Source organism: Danio rerio, chromosome 2 (assembly GCF_049306965.1).
Source record: "Danio rerio strain Tuebingen ecotype United States chromosome 2, GRCz12tu, whole genome shotgun sequence".
Classification (NCBI taxonomy): Eukaryota; Metazoa; Chordata; class Actinopteri; order Cypriniformes; family Danionidae; genus Danio; species Danio rerio.
In genome coordinates, this window is record NC_133177.1 from 42,400,399 (window position 1) to 42,426,755 (window position 26,357).

General features: G+C 35.9%; 2 protein-coding genes across 3 annotated transcripts in view; one reads left to right on the forward strand and one right to left on the reverse strand.

The window, feature by feature from the left end:
• Window positions 1–26,357, forward strand: part of clstn2a (calsyntenin 2a) — a 445,439-nt gene that overhangs the window by 266,213 nt on the left and 152,869 nt on the right. For both annotated transcript variants that reach the window (XM_073910342.1, NM_001159839.1), the window contains exons 3-4: window positions 13,545–13,740; window positions 20,886–21,094. In XM_073910342.1, the coding sequence (XP_073766443.1) occupies window positions 13,545–13,740; window positions 20,886–21,094 (405 nt within the window). The remainder of the gene's footprint in view (window positions 1–13,544; window positions 13,741–20,885; window positions 21,095–26,357) is intronic.
• LOC141378646 (uncharacterized) overlaps window positions 1–26,357 on the reverse strand; it is a 471,123-nt gene that overhangs the window by 118,133 nt on the left and 326,633 nt on the right. The gene's annotated exons all lie outside the window — the stretch shown is intronic.

Sequence of the window (26,357 nt, forward strand, 5' to 3'; positions counted from 1 at the left end):
TGGTGACTTTGACATGATACTGTATCTATTTCCGCTAAATGACCTTTGCTAAAGCTTACAGAAATGCTATGAGGATTAGTTATAACATTTAATATGACAAGGGCTGCCTTTCTCTGTGTCATTTTCATTAGCACCAAACTTACAAAAATACATGAATCGCTTGGACTAAAAAAAAAAGGTGTTTGGACATTTATGCCACAATTAAAACTGCACACGTATTAGCATTTAAAAAAAAAAATGTTAACGTTACATTTGTTCAATAGAATTATGCTGTAGCTCAAGCACCCATTTTAACCTAAATAATCAAATGTAAAAAAAATTAATCTTTAATTTCTTATAAATCTTAATTATTAATTTGTTTTTAGATGCAAACTTTTTTTTTTTTAAACCGAAACATTAAGAAAACATTACCAACAAATTACCTTTGGTCAATAGTGTATCAATTTTACACAACAAAATCATTTTTAAATTCGTTCAGAAAATAAGTGTTATTATTAATTTTATAAAAGTATTTTACACTATTGTACAAAAGTATGTTGTTGGTAATATTTTTCTTAATGTTCTGTACCTGTGAATTTTCAGCAGCCATTGTCAAATCATTCTGTATAGAAATATTTTAATGTCATTTTTTAAATGAATTTATAGTGTCCTTGCAGAATAAAATTTACTTTTTATATACTTTAATTATATAGTCCACATACTGCACATAGATACAAAAATAAAGCATTTATAAATATTAACAAGCATTATTTACAACATGGTCATGAACATGCTTATTTAAGCAAAAATATTCACAGTACGCAAACATATTGTCACAATCATTAATTATCTTACCCTTATTGACCTTATTCTTCAATGCGGAAATGCGCTCGTTTTTGCTATTGTTTTAGAACTTCTGAATCAGTTGCGTATGGAAAAAATGACTAGGAATAATAAACAGCAGAAAACTCTTAAACTACTTGCTCTACAAACAAGTGTTTGCATGACTATACAGAAAAAAACTGAACGTAATTATGAGAAAATATCCGTTTGTAAGATCAAGCACCATAACGAGCTGTTTTTAATGTCTAAAAATGAATGGAAGTGAATAAGACCGGAAGTCTCGAGTCAAAAAGATTCAAAAGGCTGCGTCCGCTCGTACGTGAAGAATAAGGTCAATAGATTGCTGACATTCCTTCACTTTAATTAGGACTACAATCCCATTTCCATATGCACTACAACTCCCAACATGCACCTTGCACACACCAGTTCCTGTTCCACTGATTACACACACAGCCGGAGGATCATTATGAACTGATTACATAGACTTTAAAAACAGCACAAACTTATCAGGGCTGAGTCTTGATATCTGTTTTAGTGAGCATTACCTAGCCATGTTAGACCTTTGCTTTTTTTCCATTGTTTACGTAGTTTGCCGCCTGGACCGATCTCTTTGCCTGTGACAAGAGTCTATGGTTGTCACGATACTGGAATTCGGGAACCAATTGATACTGAAATTTTAAAAACATCTATTTCCTGCTAATATTTGAGCATGATAGCGCTCAATATCGTATAAATGTTTGTGGGAAATGGACGTTTTTAGCATCGATTTGTTCTGAATTCTAGTATCGAGCAACCTTAGACCTGACAACTCTTTTTTCTTTACCTGTATGTACCTGATTGCTCATGTGTTTGACCATTGCCTGCCTGACCATTCAACTTTGTCATCCAGCGTCCTCACATTACACATATATTTTGAAAATATTAACTTTTATTTTGGATGTTATTAATTGCATTTATTAATTTTGGCAGCACTAATATGTGTATGTTGTTATTATTATTATTATTATTATTATTATTATTATTATTATTATTATTATTATAATTATTATTATTATTATTAATTATTATTATTATTATTATTATTATTATTATTATTATTATTATTATTATTATTTGGAGCCCCCTTCTAAAAGAGACTGAATTTTGTTTTACTTGTTGCCTAGGAATGACTGAAAGTCTGCCTTTTGAGAGCTTGCTTATTTATACATGCACCTCAATCAATAGTGTCAAGCCTCCCAAATGATACATATCATTCCGATTTTGCTCAATGAACCGTAGTACTCCATACTTTCATTCTGTACACTTTATCCTTCATCTTTCCCTATGTGTGTGTCAATGCATTTCGATCAAAGTGCCTTGTGTGCTGTAAATCAATGTTAAACTACATGGATATGCCAGCGCTTAAAAAAATGACTAATGATTTGATGTGCACTGGCCCGTCCTCAGGCTCTCCTCACACTCTTGATAGGACCATTACCCCATCCAGACACAGATATATGCACACTTAGGGCTTGGAGAGAGATGAAAGAGGAGGACGGCATTGAAGAGCAGTGAAGAAGTGAAAAGTGTCTCTCAACAGCACCTCAAAAACCGCCCACTTTATGGTGGACATCATTATGTGTGTGTCTATGTGTTTAATAGAAAGAAAAGACAGCGAATGAAAGGAGTGGATGGGGGGTTGGGATGGAGAAAGTCATCAGTGAAGAATGTAATCCAGAGAGAGTAATTAAAGAAAGGGAGCATGGGGCTGGATGAGTGGTTCTCTGAAGGGTCGGATGAATCGCGGCTTTGCTTGGTGATGGTTGGTGTGGACAGGGTTTTAATCAAGGCTGACCCACATCAGCTCAGACTAGAAGGAGATGAAAAAAAAAAAAAGAGTAGCAGAGTAGCCCAATAAAGATGTACAATTGTTTAATATGTTGGGAAGGCAAAAGTCTTGATGTACAGCATGGTTTGAATAAGATTCTACTTGTTATTATATTATATTATATTATATTATATTATATTATATTATATTATATTATATTATATTATATTATATTATATTATATTATATTATATTATATTATTTTACAAATATGTATGAATGGGAGAGTATCTGGGTGTTTCTCAGCACTGTGGCTTGTACTCTCAGTTCTGCATTGCTTCAGGAAGGGCATCTACTGGTGAAACATATGCCGAAGTAATTGGTGGTTCATTCTCCTGATTCCACTTATAAAGCAGGAACTATGCTTAAGGAGAGTGAGTGTTAGTCTGTTAGTTAGCTGGTTATTTGGTTAGTTGCTTGGTAACCTGCTTGGTGGTTGGTTGGTTGGTTGGTTGGTTGGTTGGTTGGTTGGTTGGTTAAATGGTTGGTTGGGTGGTTGGTTAATTGTTTAGTTGGTTGGTTGGTTGGTTGATTGGCTGGTTGGTTAAATAGTTGGTTGGGTGGTTGGTTAATTGTTTAGTTAGTTGGTTAATTGGTTGATTGGTTAATTGGTAAATTTGTTAATAGGTTGGTTCATTTATTAATTGGTTGGTTGGTTAATTAGTTAATGTGTCAGTTAATTGGTTAATAGGTTGGTTAATTAGGTAATTGGTTAATTTGTTAATTGCTTAATTTGTTGGTTAATTGGTCAATATGTTGGTTGGTTAGTTGGTTAGTTGGTTGGTTGATTTGTTAGTTGGTTGGTTGGTTGATTGGTTAAAACATCATCACAACATTAATCTAGACATGACAAAAGTGAATGCTGTTGCAACATTCTGGAGAGGGTTATTTTGGAATAAAACTGGCAAAAAATGCTAATATATTATAAGCTGGTGTAGTACATGTTATTTATTTATTTATTTATTTATTTATTTATTTGTTTGTTTGTTTGTTTGTTTGTTTGTTTGTTTAAGTGCTTTTAAAAGTTATTATTAACATTTTTAATGATTGTGTTTGAAACAAAATATCATCAGCTATTGAGAAAGCACACGCTCTGGGTTACCATGTTATTGCACGTTATGTTTACTTCAAACGTTATTAAACTGTACCGGAGGAAAGCTACCAAAGTCTCAGTGTGATTTTGTTTCTCCTGATTATTCAGGCACTTTTAATCTGCCCACGAGTTCGGCAGCCGGGACCCATTACACATGTACCTTTTTAAATAAAGGTTGTTTATTGGCATCAATAGCTGTGTCTCATTTCAGAGGCTGCATCCTCCGAAGGATGCAGACTTCAAAGGTGAGTCCTTCAAAGTCCAAACAGGCTGAACCGAGTGTTTTGAAATGAGACGATCTAGCTTACAGAGGACGGATCTTATCACCTAGCTACCGAAACAGCTGTCATTAATAAGCGGTAATAAAATTTGTATGACTTTTTTTGAGTGATTTTAAAACTTGAGTGATTTGAAGGCGAAACAACGTTTAAAAAAGCTAGAAATATATTTTCTTTGATCTATACATATACACATAAAAATGTACACTGTTTATAAAATCACTTTTTAGTAAGACATTTCATATTCTTTTTGTTTATTATCATGTGTTTAGATATCTGCATTAAAAAAAAAACAGATTTATACATTTAAAACTGTTATCTGGAGTTTTCTTTTAAAAATGTGCTGCCGTTATCAGTGTGCAATGAATCTTGGGATGTTCGAGGTCGCAAAGGATCCACCTGTTGTATCCTTCATTACATGGGAAACGTAGGACACATTTGCAGGCTGCATTTGACAGGCCCTTAGAATTTTTTTTAAATGAGGTCTTCGATGACGCAGTGCCCTTCAGAGAATGCAGCCTCTGACATGAGGCACAGCTAATGATTGCATAATAATCAAAAACAACATTTCCATTTTACAAGAATTTTGTACCTTTTTTGGACATTTTTTAAACAATTTTTTAATCTTTATTTAGACTAGGTTAACAAAATGACTGTATTTAGGAAAAAACTCCTTAAAACTTCATCAAAAAGTTGATAATTTTTTTATAAACAATTTTAGACAAAAAAAAAAAAAAAAACGGAACAAGTAATTGCTCTTATTTTCGTTTTCTTCATTTGATTAATGATGTTTTTGATCATATGAATCAATCCAGTCCTCAGATATGTAAGGCATAATCAATGGCTTGCCGTGCATCAAAAGATTTGAATGCACGACGTGAAAGACCACACGACACTCAAAATAATTAAATGGTTAAAAATTCCAAAAGATACACCAAAGATTAAATATATATCAAGAGATGAGATCCAGTGGCAGGTCCTGAGATGGTCTGGCCTATATAAAGCTTTGCTTGGGGTGAGCTGTACGCAGAGCTGCCGCTGACAGCCTGGAGCTCAGAGTTGAAATTTTTAAAGACGTGCCATCCTTATACATAAAGTGCTGATTTGACTTTATAATAATTATATTCATGCTTATAATCTCTTAAAACATGATTTTGTGGCATAATTAATAAATATTTTTCTAATTTTGCCAATTTCCCACCTGCCATTGACAGTCCTAATCGGTTACCTGTGCAGCACAAATAGCTATGGTAGCTACAAAGGTTTGGGAGAAGCGGATTCATTTTGAACTCAAAACGGAACTACCTGTGTGTTTCAATGAATTCATATAATGCACACCCTCCAGCCAATCAGAATCAAGAATTTAAACTAACCATGAAAAAATGCCTATATATGATATGCAAATTATGTAATTTAAAGGGTCAATCTGAAGATTAAAACTTTTTTAGTTTTAATTTTGGTGAAGGAAGTTTTATTAGTGAATTTTAAAAAGCATTTTGTGTATTATGCCCTTAGCTTGTTTAAATTTACACATAACATGGAAAAGGTTCTTCTTTATTATATTCATCACAAATTATCAGGCAACACAACTGTTTTCAACACTTATAACATACAAGCAATGCTACTTAAGCCACAAATCGGCAAGTTAAAGTAATTTCTGATAGATCATGTGATGCTGAAGACTTGAGTAGCTCAATGCTGGATATTCAGCTTTGTCATCAGCTAGAAACACTGGCATTTGAGGTGACATGTTGGCTAGGTAGACAAAATTGAACAGTAGAATGATAAGATGCAGGGACTAGCAGTGACAGTGCCAGCAGAAGAGCTCATGTTTACTTCCTGGATCCTGCAGTCAAGTGTGAACACCTGCTAACAGCCAGCAGCACAGCGACTTGGCAACCTTTAGCGATTACATATTTGTGTGCAAAACTGTCGTGTTTCTTCACATGGAGCAGTGCGCTATTTTTGTTTGACCTTGAAGCTGAAGCTTTCAAATTTGTGTTGCGAGTATGTCTTGTTTTAACAGATGACTGACTAGTTTCCACACAAGCTAACAAGGCTAAATTTCAAAACAAGACTTACACAGATCTCACTGAAGGCGAATGTACAGTGAATATTGATCTGAACTTCTCAAAGGTGAGGATTTGGAAGTTGCCGGCGGTTCTGTCATGAAATGTTAAAAAGCCAGTTTGAGCGCCTAATTAAGATTATGATTAAGCTTGACAGCGTGTTTACACAAGTAATGATGGAGGCGTAATCAGTCTTGATTTTTGACCTGGGTGTGCAATCGTACTGGCTGGAAGTTTTGTTTTAGATTTTGTTTTAGTTTAGTTCTCTTACTGTAGATATTTTGATCTAGGGAAAAAAAAGCAGATACATGTATGCATTTAGTAATGAATCACTTTGTAATATAATGTTTAACCTTTATTTAGAGGTCACACACTTGACTTCCATCAGAATTAATATTATTTTTTGACGTTGTTTGTTTGTTTTCAAAGTTTAGTTTTTTATTAGTATCAGATTTTAAATTGTTAGTACCGTCAAATATTATAATTTGCTTCAATGGAAATGGAAATAATGAATAATTTATTAAATATAGAAAGATGCATTGGACAGCGATCATTAATACATTTTGTGCACACATTCTGCATTATGATGGGTTTTATTCAGTTTAATACAATGGACATCCATGTGTGTGTTCATTCAGCTTCTTTCAATTCTATTTATTTTTATTTCTATATCGCTTTTACAAAATTGCTTGTGTCAAAGCAGCTAAAAATAAATGAAATTTTATTAAATTGAAACTGCTTCAGTCCAGTCTAGTTATGAGGGGCTGTAATACACCAGGAACTCCATCAAATACTGGGAAGTCAAGCCATTCAGGGCTTTGTTGGTTGTCAATAAGATTTTAAAATGTGTATAATGTTTAATAGGGAGCCAAAGCAGTGCTGAAAGAACTGAAGTAATTTGATCATATTTGTTAGTTCTGGAAAGCACTCTAGCAGCTGCATTTTGAACCAGCTGAAGTGTGTTAATTAGGTCTACAGGACGACCACCTATAACACATTACAGTAATCTAACTGAGAGGTCATGAAAGCATGATTAAGCTTTTCTGCATTAGACATTAGCTCCTTTCACACATGTACAGACCTTTCCGTAAAATTACTGGCAATTTTTCAGAAAGGAGTCATGTGTGAACAGGCCTTTTTTGCAGGAATGCTGCACTGTGTGAACACAGAAGGGAAGTTGCTGGAAAGAGCACATTCACGTTTAGACTGTGTTGACGTGAGACAACTACTTCAGCCAATCAGAACATTCAGACGCATTCACATCTGCACTGTTTATGAAAATAAAGCCTTTGAATATTTTTTCCAGACACATTTCGTTGCTAGGTGTTAGTCAGATAATGTTTGTATGTTCCTTCTTAATGCCAACTGTGTAAAAAGTTATCGATAAAATGCTTATTATAAACTAAAGCCTAAAAAGGCTTATATGATGCATATTTTGTGCCATAATAATATGTTCTGTGCTGAAATCAAGTCAAGTCGAGCTTTCCGCTACATGTGTGGACATACAGAGGAACGAAATGTTGTCTCTACCAGGAAAAAAATCCCACATAAATTAATTATAAAAACAAACACAACACTAGACATAAGAACTATTTAAAAAAAACACATTTATAACTAATATATGCTATAAGATACTTAACTGTACACATAAGACTATAAATTAACATGTTTGTTTTATATGCATATATTTGGTGGTGTTTATATCATATGAAAACATGCTAATAAAATCTCGAAACAGTGTCAAAAAATTATGCACATCAAAGATCTGTTGCAATGAACTATATTTCCATGCTTGTATAGAGCTTTAATAAGCAAACAACAACTATAATATACAGTAGTGTATTGTATTTTTAAGGTTGCATCTTGGGAATCATGCCATGTTTTTGGTTCGTTTAGATGTCTTTGGTCTTTGTTGCATTCATATTTCATTACACTAGGGTTCGCATGACAGCTTTCACACTCCCATATACTGTACATGAGTTTATTTTTAATTAAATCAAATGTGAACATCTCCTTATTTTCTTCAAAATGCAAAATGTAAAAAAAATAATAAAAATAAAAATAAAAAAATATTCTGACAACATCGCAAAACTACTCATGCACGGCTGAAATCCCCAATCTATCTCTATCAGCTTTCCATGCAATACAACTAATCTACATGACTTCCAAAACTGAAACAGCAAAATGAATCAGTTTACTAGATGGAGGTCATCCAGGTCTCTGGAGTTTTACCGCTCGTGCTCCTTGTAAACCACCCCAACTACAAATGAATTTCTGCGGTAAGCAGTGCAAATATTACATGGATGATTTCATTCATTAGTCTTAAATTGGCTTACCCAGAACTCCCTTCTTTACACTCCCAGAGCTGATGTGAGGTGGTATTAAAAACATGGCACATCTGTCGGCCTGATTTAATACTTCCTTCAACACTTTCAAAGCAGAACTCCAAAGAGTTTATGCTCGCCGCATGATTACAGGCCTCTGTGTTGGCGGAGCGTGAGGAGATGCTGCTGTTTTCAAGCTGTCATCTCTAGACACGATGGAAATTAGCTTACGCTTTCCCTCCATCGTTTTCGCTGTACATATACATTCACGTTGCCTGCGTCTCCTACGTTGTATGGTTTGACCCTTTCGCCCTTTCTCCAATTGAATCTGGAAAATGCATTTGCAGCAGGAGACGAAGCAGAAAATGGGTTTACCCGTGTCTCCAAAGCACTAAGTGGATTTTTCCCCCTCTTCTTTAACTGGGGAATGTTTTATGTTTGGTGATTATTGTTATGCTTATATAATGTTCTTGTGCATTTGTGTTGCAATCGAAAGTGAGCAGATATCTATGTTCTGCATTAGAGCTGTGCGATATGACGATATGTATATCGTATGGAAATATAAAAGATTTATTATTTTATTTTGTGCTGTATTGTTTATATTGTGGTTGTCACAAAATACAGTGTACAGTGATACGTTTTCATAATTTAAAAGAGCGCAATTTTACATGTCATATCAGGGATGCAGACAGAAACATGAGCAAGACCATAGTGAGAAAGTTGCAGTCTTCCACCTTGTTATTTTTGACAGCAAATTTAGATTTGATTTTAGTCATAGTCTTCTGACTAAACTTCCATTTTAGTTTGTCATAGTTTAGTCTTTTGAATCATTTTAGCTTTAGTCTAATTTTAGTCAACTAAATTTCATAAGATTAGTTGACTCAAATGTATTTGGTTTAATTTATGTGTAATTTAATAAAATATTGTATACATTTATTTATACCAAATAGTCCAACTTTAAACTAAACAAAACAGTCTAATGTATATGGAGTACCGTTTTTTCCATTGAATACCAGAAATTAAATATGCATTGTTTATTTACATGTTTAATAATATGTAAAATTATGCGTTGGCGATTAATCAGACTTATAAGAAGTAGCCATCTGAAAAATTTTATCAAACCTTAAAATATTTAGCAAATCATTTATTTTACTGTGGTAAACTACTAGTCTAACAGCCTGTTAAACAGTTTTAATCCATTAAATCTTTGAAATGGCTTAAAATACGTCCACTTTGCAATGTCAGTCTATACCAAGCTTTACTGTTGTAGTTGGTGTTACAGTACATGGTGCTCAGCTATAGCACTGATAAAATAAGTAGAGTAATGACATATGACTGCCAAATAATAATGTGTTATCTTGTAAAATGTGCACTCAGTCCAATGGCTGTGTTAACTCACAGAGGAATTCTGAATTCTGCATAAATTCATCTGCTGTCGACTGACTGTTTGACTGTATGAATCATTATCAGGACATAATTCATTCATTCATTTTTTTCAGCTTGGTCCCTTTATTAATCTGAGGTCGCCATAGCGGAATGAACCGCCAATTTATCCAGCATATGTTTTACGTAGTGGATGCCCTTCCAGCTGTAACCCATCTCTGGGAAACATCCATACACACTCATCCACACTCATACACTACGGACAATTTAGCCTACCCAATTCACCTCTCCTGCATGTCTTTGGACTGTGGGGGAAACCGGAGCACTTGGAAGAAATCCATGCAAATGCGGGGAGAACATGCAAACTCCACACAGAAAGCCAACTGACCCAGCCGAGGCTTGAACCAGCATACTTCTTACTGTAAGGTGACAGCATTACCTACTGCGCCACTGTGTCGCCTATTTTCGAAATACTTGGAAAAGAAATTTTTAAAAATCACTGGAGGGCTAATATTTGTGACTATAACGTTATCAAGACATTATATTAGGATTATTATGTAGGTTTAAGATTATTATATAACACATATCATGATATGAGATTTTTGTCATATCGCCCAGCCCTATGCTCATTATGTTTTAGTTCTGACACCATTGTCATGATCGAAAAGGGAAATTTAAACGCAGAGTCTCTACTGGAACTGCGACTGCGGAGGGTAAATTGTTATTTCAGCACTGAAGGAGAAGGGAGATTTTCAAGCAGAGAATCAGATCTGCTTAAGGAGGAGGGAAAAAGGAAATAATGAAAAAAAGAAATGGGGAGAGAATGGAATGGAATGGAGAGAGAAAGTTAGGCTTATCTGTCCGCAACAGCAGGCTTGAGCACACAGCGTAACGGCACGTCCCCGTTTGCTCGGGAGACCTGCCGGGGTTTAAGTGATATCAGCTGTCTCAGGGTCAGAGTTTCCAATGCTTTTTTTTTTTCTGGTCATTTTCCAAATCCCTAAAAGAGCCGGTGTGGCCAGATAGAAGCACTGCCAAGAAAGGACCCCTGAACAGATACAGTGGCAAGACAATGTCCTTTCTTGTGGACTCAGAGTTATTGTGGTGTCAACAGATTGTGTGTCAACATTATCTGCGATTGTGTGTACAGAGCTGCGCTGTAGGTGACTACAATGCTGGATCTGGAGGAAATTGTTTCCTAGGATACAGTGAAAATTAAAGTGAACGCAGTACCCAGGGAATTGAAAGACACACAAGCTAATGTCAGCATATAAAGTTTGTGTTAGTCATGTCATCTCATTGTGTATGCCAATGTTACAGTTAAAATGTAAATACTGTATATGAGGATATATTTTGTGATGTCATAATACACTCACCGGCCACTTTATTAGGCACACCTTACTAGTAATGTGTTGGACCCTATTTTGCTTTCAGAACTGCCTTTATCCTTCATGGCATAGATTCAACAAAGTGCTGGAAATATTCCTCAGAGATTTGGTCCATATTGACATGATAGCATCACACAGTTGCTGCAGATTTGTCGGCTGAACATCCATGATGCAAATCTACCTTTTCACCAAATCCCAAATGACGCTTTATGACATGGTGAGTTTTTCTGCTGGAAGTAGCCATCAGAAGACGAGTAAACTGTGGTCATAAAGGGACGGACACGGTCAGCAACAATACTCAGGTATGCTGTGGTGTTGACACAATGCTAAATTGGTACTAATGAGCCCATTGTGTGCCAAGAAAATATCCCCCACACCATTACACCAGCATCACCAGCTTGAACCATTGATACAAGGCAGGATGATTCCATGCTTTCATGTTGTTGACATCAATTTCTGACCCTACCATCTGAATGTTGCAGCAGAAATCAGACCAGGCAACATTTTTTCCAATCTTCTATTGTCCAATTTTGATGAGCCTGTGCAAATTGTAGCCTCAGTTTCCTGTTCTTAGTTGACAGGAGTGGCACCTGGGTTTTTTTCTGCTACTGTAGCCCATCTATCTTAAGGTTGGACTAGTTGCTCTCCTGCATACCTCGGTTGTAATGAGTGGTTATTTGAGTTACTGCTGCCTTTCTATCAACTGGAACCAGTCAGGTCATTCTCCTCTGACCTCTAGCATTAATAAGGCATTTGTGTCCAACTGCCGCTCACTGGATATTTTATCTTATTCGGACCATTCTTTGTCTCCTAGAGATGGTTGTGCATGAAAATCCCAGTAGATCAGTAGTTTCTGAAATACTCAGACCAGCCCATCTGGCACAACCATGCCTATTTCAAAGTCACTTAACTGACCTTTCATCCCCATTCTGGTGCTTTGTTTGAACTGCAGCAGATCATCTTGTCCATGTCTACTTGCCTAAATGCATTGAGTTGCTGTTATGTGATTGGCTGATTAGAAATTTGTGTTAACAAGCAGTTTGACAGTAAGTGTTTATACTGTGCAATAAACAATCACTTGTCATAGTAGAGTGATGATAGTATTTTATAACAAATTTTGTTCCATAGTTTTACTAGCTTAGTTTGTAAAGCAATCACAGTGCTTGTGTTATGAATAAGATACTAGAGTTTTGATGCTGTTTTGTTTTGTTTAATTTAATTGAATTTTAATTTTAAAGGGATTATTTACCCAACCATTAAAATTACCTCCTTATTTATTCTTCTTCATGAGTTTAAATCGAGAAAGATTATATTTTGAAAAAATGCTGATTGCTGGGATCCTATCCTGGACTCCTATACTTGAACAAATGATGAGTGAAATATTGCTTTAATTTCTTTTAGTTTCATAGCATGTGAATTTAATTTAATTTAATTTTTAATTTAATTTAATTTAATTTAATTTAATTTAATTTAATTTAATTTAATTTAATTTAATTTAATTTAATTTAATTTAATTTAATTTAATTGTATTGTATTGTATTGTATTGTATTGTATTGTATTTAATTGTATTTTATTTCCTTTCATATCATTTTTTTATTTTATTTTATTTTAAAAATGTATTTAATTTAATTTTTAATTTTATTATTTTGTTTAAATTATATTATTTAATTTAAATTTAATTTAATTTTATTTAATTTTATATTTTAAGTTAATTTTATTATTTTTTATCTTATTTATTTATTTTATCTATTTTATTTTATTTTAAAATGTTATTTTATTTATTTATTTATTTTTATTTTATTTTATTTATCTTTAGTGTAATTGAAAAAAAAAAAAGTATGTGTGTAACAGATGCTTATTTTGGAATAAGCTGATGATTAGTGGTCATGATTAGTATGGCTTTATTACATTTATTAAAAGATTTTCCACCTATATTGAACATGTATGTTCTCGCAGCATTTTCTTCTACAGTGAGGCAGACCACTAGAGTACAAGAGCGAGTCTATCAATACACACAGCCATTACTACATTCAAAACACTGTATTTGAGCACTGTGCTTTCTTGCGCAATGTGATTCCAGCTCTCCAATGAGGCAATTACAAGAGCAGACAGTTATTCTTCCTCTCGCAGCACGAATAGACTCCGTTCTAAACGCACACAGTGTCCTTTATATTACTGCTGCAGGGTTGGGGGTTCCGGCCTGCTGTGTGGAAGTTATAGCAATGATAGCTTGTTGAGATACAGCCGCAAAAAAAAAAAGTCATTGGCGTGTTTTCACAGCCGCTCATTTTGCCTCCCGTGTCTTGTTGTTTCTTCCAGGAGAGATCTGTGCGTTTAAGATCCATGGGCAGGAGGCGCCGTTTGAGGCTGAGGTGTTGAACAGGACATCAGGTGAAGGCGTGCTGAGGGCCCGGGGCCCTATAGACTGTGAGCAGCAGAAGGAGTACACCTTCATCATCCAAGCCTATGACTGTGGGGCCAGTCCAAATGGAGCTGACTGGAAAAAGAGTCACAAGTGAGTCTCAATCTAATGTTTTTGGTCAGCTGATTGACCTACTGTATATATCTGTAATTACCCTGTGAACCATTTAGTTAAAGGTTCTATAAATAACCAAATCAGGTTCCTCTATGGCAATGCTGTGAAACCCTCTGTTTGGTTCTTTGTGGCACCTTTTTTTCTAAGAGTATATATTCTTGTGATTACCGTCTTCTAGGCTAAATGATGGAACCATTTTGAAAGATGTAAAAAAAAAACACACAGTGACCGCTAGCCAGTTTTGAGGAAAACACAACACCGTAGGGTTAGTTGTAACAGGGTATTACAAATAAGCCACACGCTGTTGGACACCTACCAAACATAACAAAATCATTTTTGAGATTTGAGTGTAATGTTGAGAACTTTTATATAAAACGTTTTTTAATAGACAAAAATATTTTTATTGATAATAATGCAAATAAATACATTGTATAATAATGCAAATAAATCTAAATGTGTTTATCCAGTAGATGAATAAATAAACATGCTGTGCTATGTAAAATTTAGTTAAGTATTATGGAAATATGCTATTTAAACTAAACTGAATTTAAATTCATTTTGTGAAATAAACTTTTTAAGCATGTATTACAACTAACCCTCTGCCTATTACAACTTGCTCCTCTTGTGGAGTAAATGGTAACATTTTTACTCCTAGCACTTTTGCCAATACTGCACTGAAACCATAGGTCCGGTGATGATACAACCAGTGCTCATTTGTAGTTGAGGCTTGTGCGTTGTTTGTAAAAAGAAAAAAAAAAAAAAAAAATATATATATATATATATATATATATATATATATATATATATATATATATATATATATATATATATATATATATGGTTTGTCTAACCCCATTACTTTGTTCATTATTTGGCCAAAATGAGCAACATCATTTTGTTCTGTTATGAAGCATAATCTATGTATCGAACACCTTTTATTTCTTATCAAGGTAAAATCATACTGTGATAATTATCATTGTTTTATCGCCCAGGTCTATTTTGTAGTATATTATTTGGTGTAATGGTTCAAGTCATGCCAAGTAAATACTTTTTAGGTAAAAGCTAGAACATACTTAGTAAAGGATGTTATCTACAAGTGAGAGGAGCAACTGTCTCTGTGGTGTGGACTGTGCAAATTAAGCGACTGGGGTCCTGCTGTGCAAATGATCCATTTGTTTAATTCATCATCTCATTATCGAAGTTAAAAGCAGAATATTTGGCACATTTGTGGAAGCTTTTGAGGTGGAAGAGCCATGAGGAAACCGACTGCTGTGCTGACAGCTATTCAGCCTAAAACATTATCGCTTTCCTCTGGGGTTATTTTGGTGTTTAGTAGAATTTTGAGCATTGGTTTTGGGACCTTTTATGGAATCATTTTATTTTGAAAATGAGTTTCAGGTGGACTATTTCAACATAACTGTGAACCAACTGACATTTCATACTCGTGGAAATCAACCAGTTCCCTCAGAACTGTAAATTAACTGTGGTATGGTTTTGGTGAAAATCAAACTAAAATTTAGTTAGTTAGATAAAATTCCCGACCTTGATTATTAGTCTTTGTGTAAAGCTGTGTATTCTTGAGACTCAAAGCGCCCGTTCTCAGAAAAACCACACAATTTGAGAGAAATCAATATAAATAGAAATTGGACCCAACAAATAATCTAAAATATAAACTATTGGTTAGTCTGTTAATCCATATCCATCCATCCATCCATCCACCCATCTAACTTTATTTATTGTGGTAAATAAGTATGTTGCTTTTATTTCAAACCGTTGGTTTTAACTGGTCTGAATTTCACCTGATCTCTAGTTTTCTGGTCTGGAGATGTGATGTTGATCTCAGTAAAGAGATTACAGAGATCATGTTTGGTGGAAATATATAGGAATGGTTTCACGTTTCACTTGCATGGTTTTCTGGGTAAGTTTAAACTGTCCTGCCAACAGAGTTTGAGGAATAAGCAGAGTAGCTATGCATAAAGGCAATGTCAGTTCTACCAGAAAGACTCTAGGAGGCAGATAAACGTTTGAACATTTATTGTGAATTGTTTGCATGAATGAGAGTTCGTTACGGTCCTTTCATAACGTTCTTTGGCGTAAGCCCTGTCTATAGTGCAGAACTCTGGATGAGCTGGCAGATCCTGCCTGAAGATGAAGGCAGGGCGAAGCCAAACCCCTGAGTGGAGATGAGGCCAACCTGGTGGTGGTGGTGATGGGGAGGATGGAGGGAAACCTCCGCAACGTCACCTGAATACAGCGAAACAGATTGTTTAGATGAGCTTTTATACATGGCTTGCTTGGTTGTTATAGGCTGACGAGATAATTATTATGAATGACGTGACATCTCAGTCTTCCTGGTAGAACCTTCGCTAAAGCTTTCATTTTCATTAAATACTACATTTAGTATTATCATCATCGTCATCATTATTATAATTATCATAAATAATTTATTGTATCCGTCTAGTCTAAAATACGCTATTAAAGTTAATAATGAAAATATTTACAGCCTCAAGTTGAACTGTCACCTTCAGGCTGGAATAAACTGTAGAGCAAACAAAAGAAAGAAGGAAGGAAGGAAGGAAGGAAGGAAGGATTAAGTTTGAGTTTGTATAAGAATTTGATGGACATTATGTACTAAATGGCTAAATTTTGACATAGAATAGTTGACTTTAAGAAATTGTTTCCATAAAAGTATTTGCATTTACTAACTTGCTTTGTTGCTTATAGTTCTCTCTCCAGAGCACACATGCAATGTGAGTAGAAACACTCTCCTGCTGAAGCATTGATGAAACGTGTATATAAGAACAAATGAATAAGGATACAACTGCTGGCCAAGCCTTTATTATTAACTCCATTATTAATCATTTTCTAACTGTTCCATTCATGCCCACTTACAGTATATTATGTAAGAAATATATTGGGCACCTTTTATCTAAATTTGTATTATTTTTTGCCATTAAATGGTTGGCTTTTATATTGCCAAGATTCTAAGGACAAATCAACTGTAATAAACAGACTACGACTATTTCAAACATTTTATATTTTGAATCTAGAACACATTTGTTTTCATTTGTCATGCATCTCCTAGCAACAAGGCGTATGTTTGTTGTCTTTTAAATCACCTGAATGTCAAGTAGTGTATGATCCTCTTTTGCTGAGTGTATGAAACCCAATCTTTCTCTGTAACTATTTATAAAGTTGTCAAGTGTTTGATGCCTGCTGTATTAAAATATGTTCTGCTTTTAAGTGTAAGCTGGAAAAAAAACAATCTTTGTTAATAATTCACTACGCAGCCAGACTCTGTATTTCAGCAACAAGTGTCAACTCATCCAGGCAGCAAACCATCTGCAGATCGAAAGTGTATTTTATTTCTGCATATAATTTGAACTTTATGTTATGAAACATTTTTATTGAGGGAGAAATGTTATTTTGCCAGTCTTATTTCACTGAAAGTTAAAATTGCTACATTTTTAAATAATGAACCAGCTGTTTGCTATCTTGATGTCATGAAATGAACAAACACTCTCATTGACTGATTGAAGTGAGACAACAAAACACTTAATCAAAGATTATTCAGCACAATCAGTTAATTCATTTTTATTAGCCGATTAATCAACTGATTAATTTAGTCTTGGTGCTTTTTGTTAATTAGAATTATTTTGTTTTTGTTTATTTACTGTTTTATATGGTCAGTGAATTTTACTTAAAAAATTCTATTTAACAATATTCAAAAAAAAAGAAAAAGAAAAAAAATATATATACGGTTCGTTTGGCATATGTGAAACCTGCAATCCCGCTCAGATCCGCATCAGAACAATAGGTCCGAGATCGCCTGAATGAGGTGGTTTCTGCTCGATTGAAACAAACTCTGGAGTAGATCGATTATAGTGAGAAAGCAATACAATCCAAAACAGGCTATGTGTATTATGGATATGTAATAGGCATATATACAGCTATGAAGAGAGAATTATGAGTAGGATTGGATGTCATTCCTGCAGGTAAATGTGCGTTTCATGTCAAATACGCAAGTGAAAGGATGCTGAAATATTACAGTGCTGTTTATCTGTTATGAAAATTGACCAAACTGCAATCTTGGTTTATCTGTTTTTTTCTCTCTACAATGTAAAGCCTGTGATGCATATTTCTAGCCATTGATTTATATTTGGTGATGCCGTCTCTGGATGTCAACATTCAAAATTAAAGCACAGCTTTTCACTTATAATGTCTTATTGCTCAACATCATAAATTAAAATAAGGACGCATGACAGCTGAGCAGGACTCCAACAACCATAACAAGTTACTACGACACGCTAATAATAAGAATTGATAAGCTAAAATGTTTCCAAATTAAGCACTAAATAAAAACAATATATATTGCCATGAGATTGTGTTGGGTAATCATAATAGGCCAAAATTCCCATATCAGTGCGTTGCCAGTTATAGTTATCTTCATACCCATCATCTTTGGTGTGTATCCATGATTTTTTTCTCAAAGTGTGTAGCCTACGCACTGCCTTAAAGCTCAAATCACAGTGAAGTTTAGTGTACAGTCCAGGCTTTTTCGAACCCTTGTTCGTTTTTTCTCCCTCTGTCCCTGGCGGCACTTTAGGATATGAGATGACCACAGAGGCACACACACACACACACACACACACACACACACACACACACACACACACACACACACACACACACATACTGCTACACACCCAAACCCTGCCTAGTCCTGCATTGATGACCCATCAAGATGTTTACAAAGTTGCCGGAAGCTTTGTACGTGCCCGACAATCTCTCTTACAATAGCAGCTGCAACACAGCTCTGATGAAGTGGAGGAGAGAGTCGTGCTTCAGGCACCTACTGCTGTGAGAGAGAGACTTGAAGAACTGCTTTTGATTTCACAGCTTGGGTTGTTCTGATGAATGTCTCTCGACACTGCGATGTGGAGAGCTGCGAATGAATGTGAACGCAAGAGGGATCGCCAAGTACAAGATCTCAGCGGGATCATCTAAATGCAGGTCCCATTAACTTAATGTCTCCATTTAGCAAGACGCACAACACAAGAATTTACTGTATGTTTCTACCAAAGAAAGGTCACGGCTGGTTTGACTGAGAGGCAGGAACTGAGCTGGACTTCTTTAAGAGTTTATGTGTAGCACAATCCAGCTTTTAGGGAGGTTTTTGTTTGAGTGTTCATTTTATTTTTAGGTTTTTGTTTATTTTATTGGTGGATGTTAGATTTGTTTTAAAGGGTTGGTTCACACCTACATGAAAGTTTTTTTTAAATTAATTACTATGGCCAGACAGAGTTTTCTGTCATTTTTTGCTATTTCTGTACAGAAATTTGTTAAAAATCTGCTGATTTATGGAGAATGATTTGGGGATTAAAGTGACCTCTTTGCATTGAATTTCAAGTATTTTAATCAACCATTACATCTGTGCGATTTGAGGAAAGTATTTAATTGCGATTTGATTTTTTATTTTTTTGACAGATATTGCAATTTCGATCTGATTTGCAATTTAATTTTGTAGTCAAGCTTCAGTACAATAATCTGTATCGTAGCTTCTTACTGCTAAATACAGAGAGTGTTAGCTAAAAAAGGAACAGAAAAGAGATTAACTTACTGTAATTAAGTTAAACATTTATTCAAATTAGTTTTTAAATATTCAGAAATGAAACACTCATTTTTCTCTAAAACATACAGTAACTAATACAATGACCTTACCATTCTGTAAACATGTTGAATTCAAATTAGGGAGATAGTGTAGCTTATTATATGTAAAAAAAGAAAAAATAAATAATAATATATATATATATATATATATATATATATATATATATATATATATATATATATATATATATATATATATATATATATATAAAATATATAACATATATAAAATTATAATTATAAGAATACAGAACGCTTAGCAAACTAACATGGCTGAAACAACTCTGAAATTGTAATTTGCTGTTGCTTGCTACTAGATTGAGTGTCACTGGCACTACTTTCAATTCACTTTTTAGCAAGACACTCCTCATGTAGCTGCCTGAAGTGCTTTTTTAAGGGCTGGTTGCTGTATTTCCTCATGCTGTGGCATCAGTTCTTACAAATTAGCTGTTTTTGTTTGGTGTCTCTAACTTTGAAACCAAAATATTCCCATATTACCTATGTGCTGTTTTATAAATTAATTAATTTATTTTATTTTATTTTTTTGATAATGATTCATCTATGGATCTGAAGGGGCAAATGTCATCATCCCACTTTTTTATTTATTTTTTGCTTTTTATTGTGGGTGTTCCGCATAGTTTGGTTGCGGAATTCGGATTCATTAGAACTAAAGTGTGCTCACTCAATTGGCTGCTTGTGATGTGATGTGATGCCAGTCACACATTTGCACTGGACCGGGGAAATTAAATAATACATACATATTTTATATTGCAGTCTCTTGTAATGAGCTAATTGCAATTGCGATTTCGATTAATTACACAGCCATAATATGTAGTGTTCGCATTCAAAAGTGACCACCTTAGGAAATGAATGGGTATCCAGACTATATTCAACCATCAAACAGAAGACATCTCCATAAAACCCCAACTCACTCATACATGACTGAACAATGTCTTTTGTGGGTACACATCTCTTTCCCGTGCGCATGTGCCGACTCTCCCTTGTGATTACCTCCATGACATTACATGTTCATTTTGTAATACATTTTCAGTGTCTATTTGTATTTTCACTGCAGACATTTTATGTCTAATTCTATAAATTCACTTTAAACACTAATTTGAGACATTATTTATTTAATTTGAGCAATTTAAGTGCAGTTAAAAGAGACTGGTCAATTTTGACAAGGAACACTAAAGTAAGAGGTGGGAGATGAACATGACAGGAGGATGACAGGAGGTTTAAAGAACTATTTTTTTATCATTAACATAAATATTTACAGTCAGACTAACCACTTGGGGTCTCAACACAGTGACTGCTTTCTGTTTTCATTAATTTCCCTTGAATGTAACCTATTAACTCAGAGGTGTTCAGAGGTGTTTTAGCAGTGCGACTTGAGTCTATTAACACCTCTGTGTTCTATAATTAACATCTCTTCTGATTGGTTGGTGTTGCAGGGCGGTGGTTCATATCCAGGTGGATGATGTAAACGAGTTCTCCCCAGTGTTCAGAGAGCCGTTGTATCGCGCCACTGTAACTGAAGGGAAGATCTATGACAGCATCCTGCAGGTGGAGGCCTGGGATCAGGACTGCTCTCCACAGTACAGCCAGATCTGCAACTATGAGATTGTCACACAGGATACACCCTTCGCCATTGATCGAAATGGTAAGTTCTAGTGTAAAAGATGTGTAAAAAGTTCAATAAATGTAATAAATCAAGATTTCAATTTGTCAGAAGAGCAAAACGTTTGAAAACAGTACACTAATTGAAGCATTTAACTACAATTTTAAAGAGACAGATGGTGTAAATCTCACTAAATTTATTAATTGAGTTTTTATTAGTTAATCTGATGTAGTCAAAGAGAAATGTACAGTTTTCTTTAAGTTTGGGATCAGTGATAATATGGTTATGTAAAAGTGTGCATTAAACTGATCAAATATGACAGTAAAGACTTTTACGCTGGGAAAAATATATTGATTAACAGTTTCCGTATTTTGTGATTCACGTTTTTTATTTATTTATGATTGTGAATTAAATTATGGGATGTTGATCTCTGAAAATTCAACTCTACAGTTAAAGAAAGTGAGTTTTGTTGATTTTTTGGTCTGAAATAATATAATGTATAATAAATAAAATATAGAGAAATAAGTTGGTAAAGTAACAGAAAATGAACTGGCATTTTAAACTGTAATGCACAGCACCAACCCAGACAATATATCACCTTAAACTATTAAAGATGTTCATAAAAAGTCACTTTTCAAACTTTTTAAGGTTAAAAGTTGTGGGAAGTAAGATCAAAGTCCCATAATGCAATTCCAAATCATAAATGAATGGGGAAAAATAAAAGATAAAAACATGACTCACAAAATACAAAAAATTGCTAATTTATGGATGTTTTTTACTGTAATTTTAAAGATTAATCAACACATAAATACTGTTCTGTTTAACTTTCATTCTATTAAAGAATACTGAGAGTTTGCTAATTAAAAATGGATAAATTAGATAATAAATGTGTCCTGAGCATCAAAAAACAGATAAATGTTTTGCAACATTATAAATTACATGAAAAAAAAACAGCCTTCTGGAGTGGACAAAAAAGGATAAATTATACGTCAAACCTTGAAATGTTAAGAGAATATTCAGTTAATATACACTCACTAGTCAGTTTATTAGGTATAACTGCTCACAAAATTTCTAATCAGCCAATCACATGGTAGCAACTCAATGCATTTAGGCATGTAGACTTGGTCAAGACAATCTACTTCTGTTCAAACCAAGCATCAGAATGAAGAAGAAAGGGGATTTAAGTGACTTTGAATATGCCATGTTTTTTGGTGCCAGATGGGCTGGTCTGAGCATTTTAGAAACTGCTGATCTATTGGGATTTTCACGCACAGCCATCTCTAGGATTTGCAGAAGAAAAAAAATTCTAGTGAGTGGCAGTTCTGTGGGTGTAAATGCCTTGTTAATGCTAGAGGTCAGAGGAGAATGGCCAGACTGGTTTGAGCTGATAGAAAGGCAATAGTAACTCAATTTACCACTCGTTACAACTGAGGTATGCAGAAGAGCATCTCTGAACGCACAAACGTTGAGGAGTATGGGCTACAGCAGCAGATGACCACACCAGATGCCACTCTTGTCAGCTAAGAACAGGAAACTGAGGCTACAATTTTCACAGGCTCATCAAAATTGGACAATAGAAGATTGGAAAAACATTGCCTGGGTGATGAGTCTCTATTTCTGCTGCAACATTCGGAGAACAACATGAAAGCATGGATCCATGCCGCCTTTTATCAACGCTTTAGGCTGGTGGTGGTGTAATGAAGTGGCAGATGTTTTCTTCGCACACTTTGCGTCCATTAGTACAAATCGAGCACCATGTGAACGCCAAAGCCTACCTGAGTATTGTTGCTGACCAAGTCTATCCCTTTGTGACCGCAGTGTACTTATTTTCTGATGGCTACTTCTAGCAGGATAACACGCCATGTCTTAAAGTGTGAATCATCTTAGACTGGTTTCTTGAACATGACAATGAGTTCAATGTACTCAAATGGCCTCCTCAGTCACCAGTTCTCAATCCAATAGAGCACTTTTAGGATGTGGTGGAACAGGATATTCATATCTTTGATGTGCAGCCGACAAATCTGTAGCGTCTGTGTGATGCTGTAATGTCAATATGGACCAAAATCTCTGAGGAATATTTCCAGTACCTTGTAGAAGTATGTCCAACCCGGTACTAGAAAGGTGTACCTAATAATAGCCTGTGAGTTTATATTTTTTCAAGAGAGTTTTTCCTACTCTGTTCTGGTGGGTTTTTGAGCAAGAAAAGTATTTATTTCTGTAATTAATAAAAATAATTTAACTTAACTAATTAACAGGTGAATTGTTTAATTGACTAATTAACTATTTAATTTAAATTGTATAGAGCATAGGTGTCAAACTCAATTCCTGAAGGGCCGCAGCCTTGCACAGTTTCGTTTCAACCCTGCTCCAACACACTTAAATGTAGGTTTTATACAAGCCTGAATGACTCAATTAGTTTGATAAAGTGTGTTTAATTTATTGGAACTAAACTCTGCAGAGCTGTGGCCCTCCAGGAACTAAGTTTGACACCTGTGGTATTGAGTAAATATTTACTGATGATCAAAAGTGGTTATAATAAAATTACATTATTAAGTATCAATAATTATTGTCTTATTTCAAGTTTCTTAAAAATAAACATTATATAAATAGCCTTTAAAGGTTAATAACGTTCAAAGGTTAAGACAAAACCTTCATTGACTTATTTCAAATTTCTTAAGATTAAGCATTTTATAAATAACCTTCAAAGTAAGAAAATAACTGATTTTCTTTTTAAGATGCTATTGAGTAAAAGTACATAAATTCACAAACTCCCAAAGTATTACACAAGTAACACAACACAGTTACTGAAGCATTTTACCCTCAAGTTGTTTTACCTGTCATTTTTGTTCCTCCTGTTTTTATAAATAATTTATAAAGTGTATGAAAGTGATAAAGACATTTCAAGCAATTTTCTCACTTCGTCTGTAATTCCTCTCTTAGGTGAAAATGAATGAATTTATTTAGCATTTGCTTAATTTTTTTTTGTGTTCATTATTCACAAATACAGAATTGATGTCTTATTTAGGTAGAGTTCAATGAGTGAAAATGTCTTATAGGCCAGCTGGATCCAAGCAATTCTGTATAAATACATACTGTACATATTTAAACAGTATACACTACCTGACAAAAATCTTGTCGCCTATCCAAGTTTTAGGAACAACAAATAATAACTTGACTTCTAGTTGGTCATTTGGTAATAAAAGTGGCTCATATGAAGGGCAAAGGACTCTAGATTATGCCTATTTTACCAAAATAAAATATGATCATGTGTTTCTTTTTAATTATTTAATTAAGACAGTAAGGTCTGACTTAGGCAAAAGTCTTATCACTTAACAGAAATAAAGTACATTATAGAATAGAAAGTCACGGTGCAGTGGAAAAGTATTTAATATTGTGTATGACTCCCATGAGCTTGGACAACTGAACCCATTGTCATGTTCACCAGCGAACAACCACCAGATGTCGCTGGTAAACACACACACTTAGAACTACACCTTTCCTGGACTACATTTTCATACATGCACTTCTCCCTGACACCCATGCTCACTCATCTAGCTTGATTACATTTGCACACCTGAGGACTTTCAGAGACTGATTAACACACACTATTTAAGCCACACATTCACCCCTTCAGTTGGCCGAGTCTTGTTCACTGTATAGTTGCATTACAACGCGGTTTCCTTGGCTTGTTTTCCTGTTTTGAACCTAGCCTTGTTTATTTAGTTATCCTTGTCTGCCGCCTGCCTTTCGACCTTTTGATTGTTAAACTGACTACGATTCTGGATTGTCCTCACATACCTGTTTGCTCCCGTATTGACCACTGCTTGCCTGACTGTGAATAAACCTGCACATTGGATCCTACCTTCTGTTGTGGTGTTACTCCCCGGCGTTACAGAAGACTCGGCCACAAAATGGATCCAGCAGGAATTCAACTCATGCGTCTTCGTCAGGGAGATCGCCCCATCGAAGAATACGTGGAGGACATTATTCAGGTAGCCCACCTTACAGCTTTGGACAATTTGTGCCAGATGATATTTTTCCATGGCGGGTTATCTGAACCTCTGTATTCATGTATACCACTGTACGAACCCCACTGGACATTGGAAAAATACATTGATCTTGCACTGCAAATGAGTGGGTCTCCCTTCACTGTTGGCAAGGTGGAGGACACCCCTAAATATTTTTTGGGGGGGGGGGGCAAAGGACAGCAAGACCCGCTGGCAACGGGGCTTGCTGCTCATTCCACCACCACACACACAGCTCAGAAAATGGCCGCATCTAGTCCTCCAGCTCACAAGATGGCCGACTCCAGTCCTCCAGCTCACAAGATGGCCGACTCCAGTCCTCCAGCTCACAAGATGGCCGACTCCAGTCCTCCAGTTCACAAGATGGCCGACTCCAGTCCTCCAGCTCACAAGATGGCCGACTCCAGTCCTCCAGCTCACAAGATGGCCGACTCCAGTCCTCCAGCTCCCAAGATGGCCGACTCCAGTCCTCCAGCTCACAAGATGGCCGACTCCAGTCCTCCAGCTCACAAGATGGCCGACTCCAGTCCTCCAGCTCACAAGATGGCCGACTCCAGTCCTCCAGCTCACAAGATGGCCGACTCCAGTCCTCCAGCTCACAAGATGGCCGACTCCAGTCCTTCAGCTCACAAGATGGCCGACTCCAGTCCTTCAGCTCACAAGATGGCCGACTCCAGTCCTCCAGCTCACAAGATGGCCGACTCCAGTCCTCCAGCTCACAATGTGGTCACAACCAGCCCTCCAACTCACAATGTGGTAAACGCCAATCTGCCACTAGCTCACAAGATGGTTTCCTGTTCCTTGTCCGTTCCTGCCATAGTTCCTGTTCTAGTTCCTGAAATGCCATCAACTGAGCCCCTAGAATGGCCTCCACCACCTGAGTTACCAGAGTTGCCAGAGCTGCCACCGCCAGAGCTGCCACCGCCAGAGCTGCCAGACCCTCCAGAGCTGCCAGACCCTCCAGAGCTGCCAGACCCTCCAGAGCTGCCAGACCCTCCAGAGCTGCCAGACCCTCCAGAGCTGCCAGACCCTCCAGAGCTGCCAGACCCTCCAGAGCTGCCAGACCCTCCAGTGCTGCCAGACCCTCCAGAGCTACCAAAGCTGCCAGATCCTCCAGAACTGCCAGTGCCGCTGCCGCCAGAGCTGCCAGAGCCACCGCCACCTGAACCTCCAGAATGTCCACCGCCTCCTGAGCTCGCTGAATGGCCGCCGCCTCCTGAGCTCGCTGAATGGCCGCCGCCTCCTGAGCTCGCTGAATGGCCGCCGCCTCCTGAGCTTCC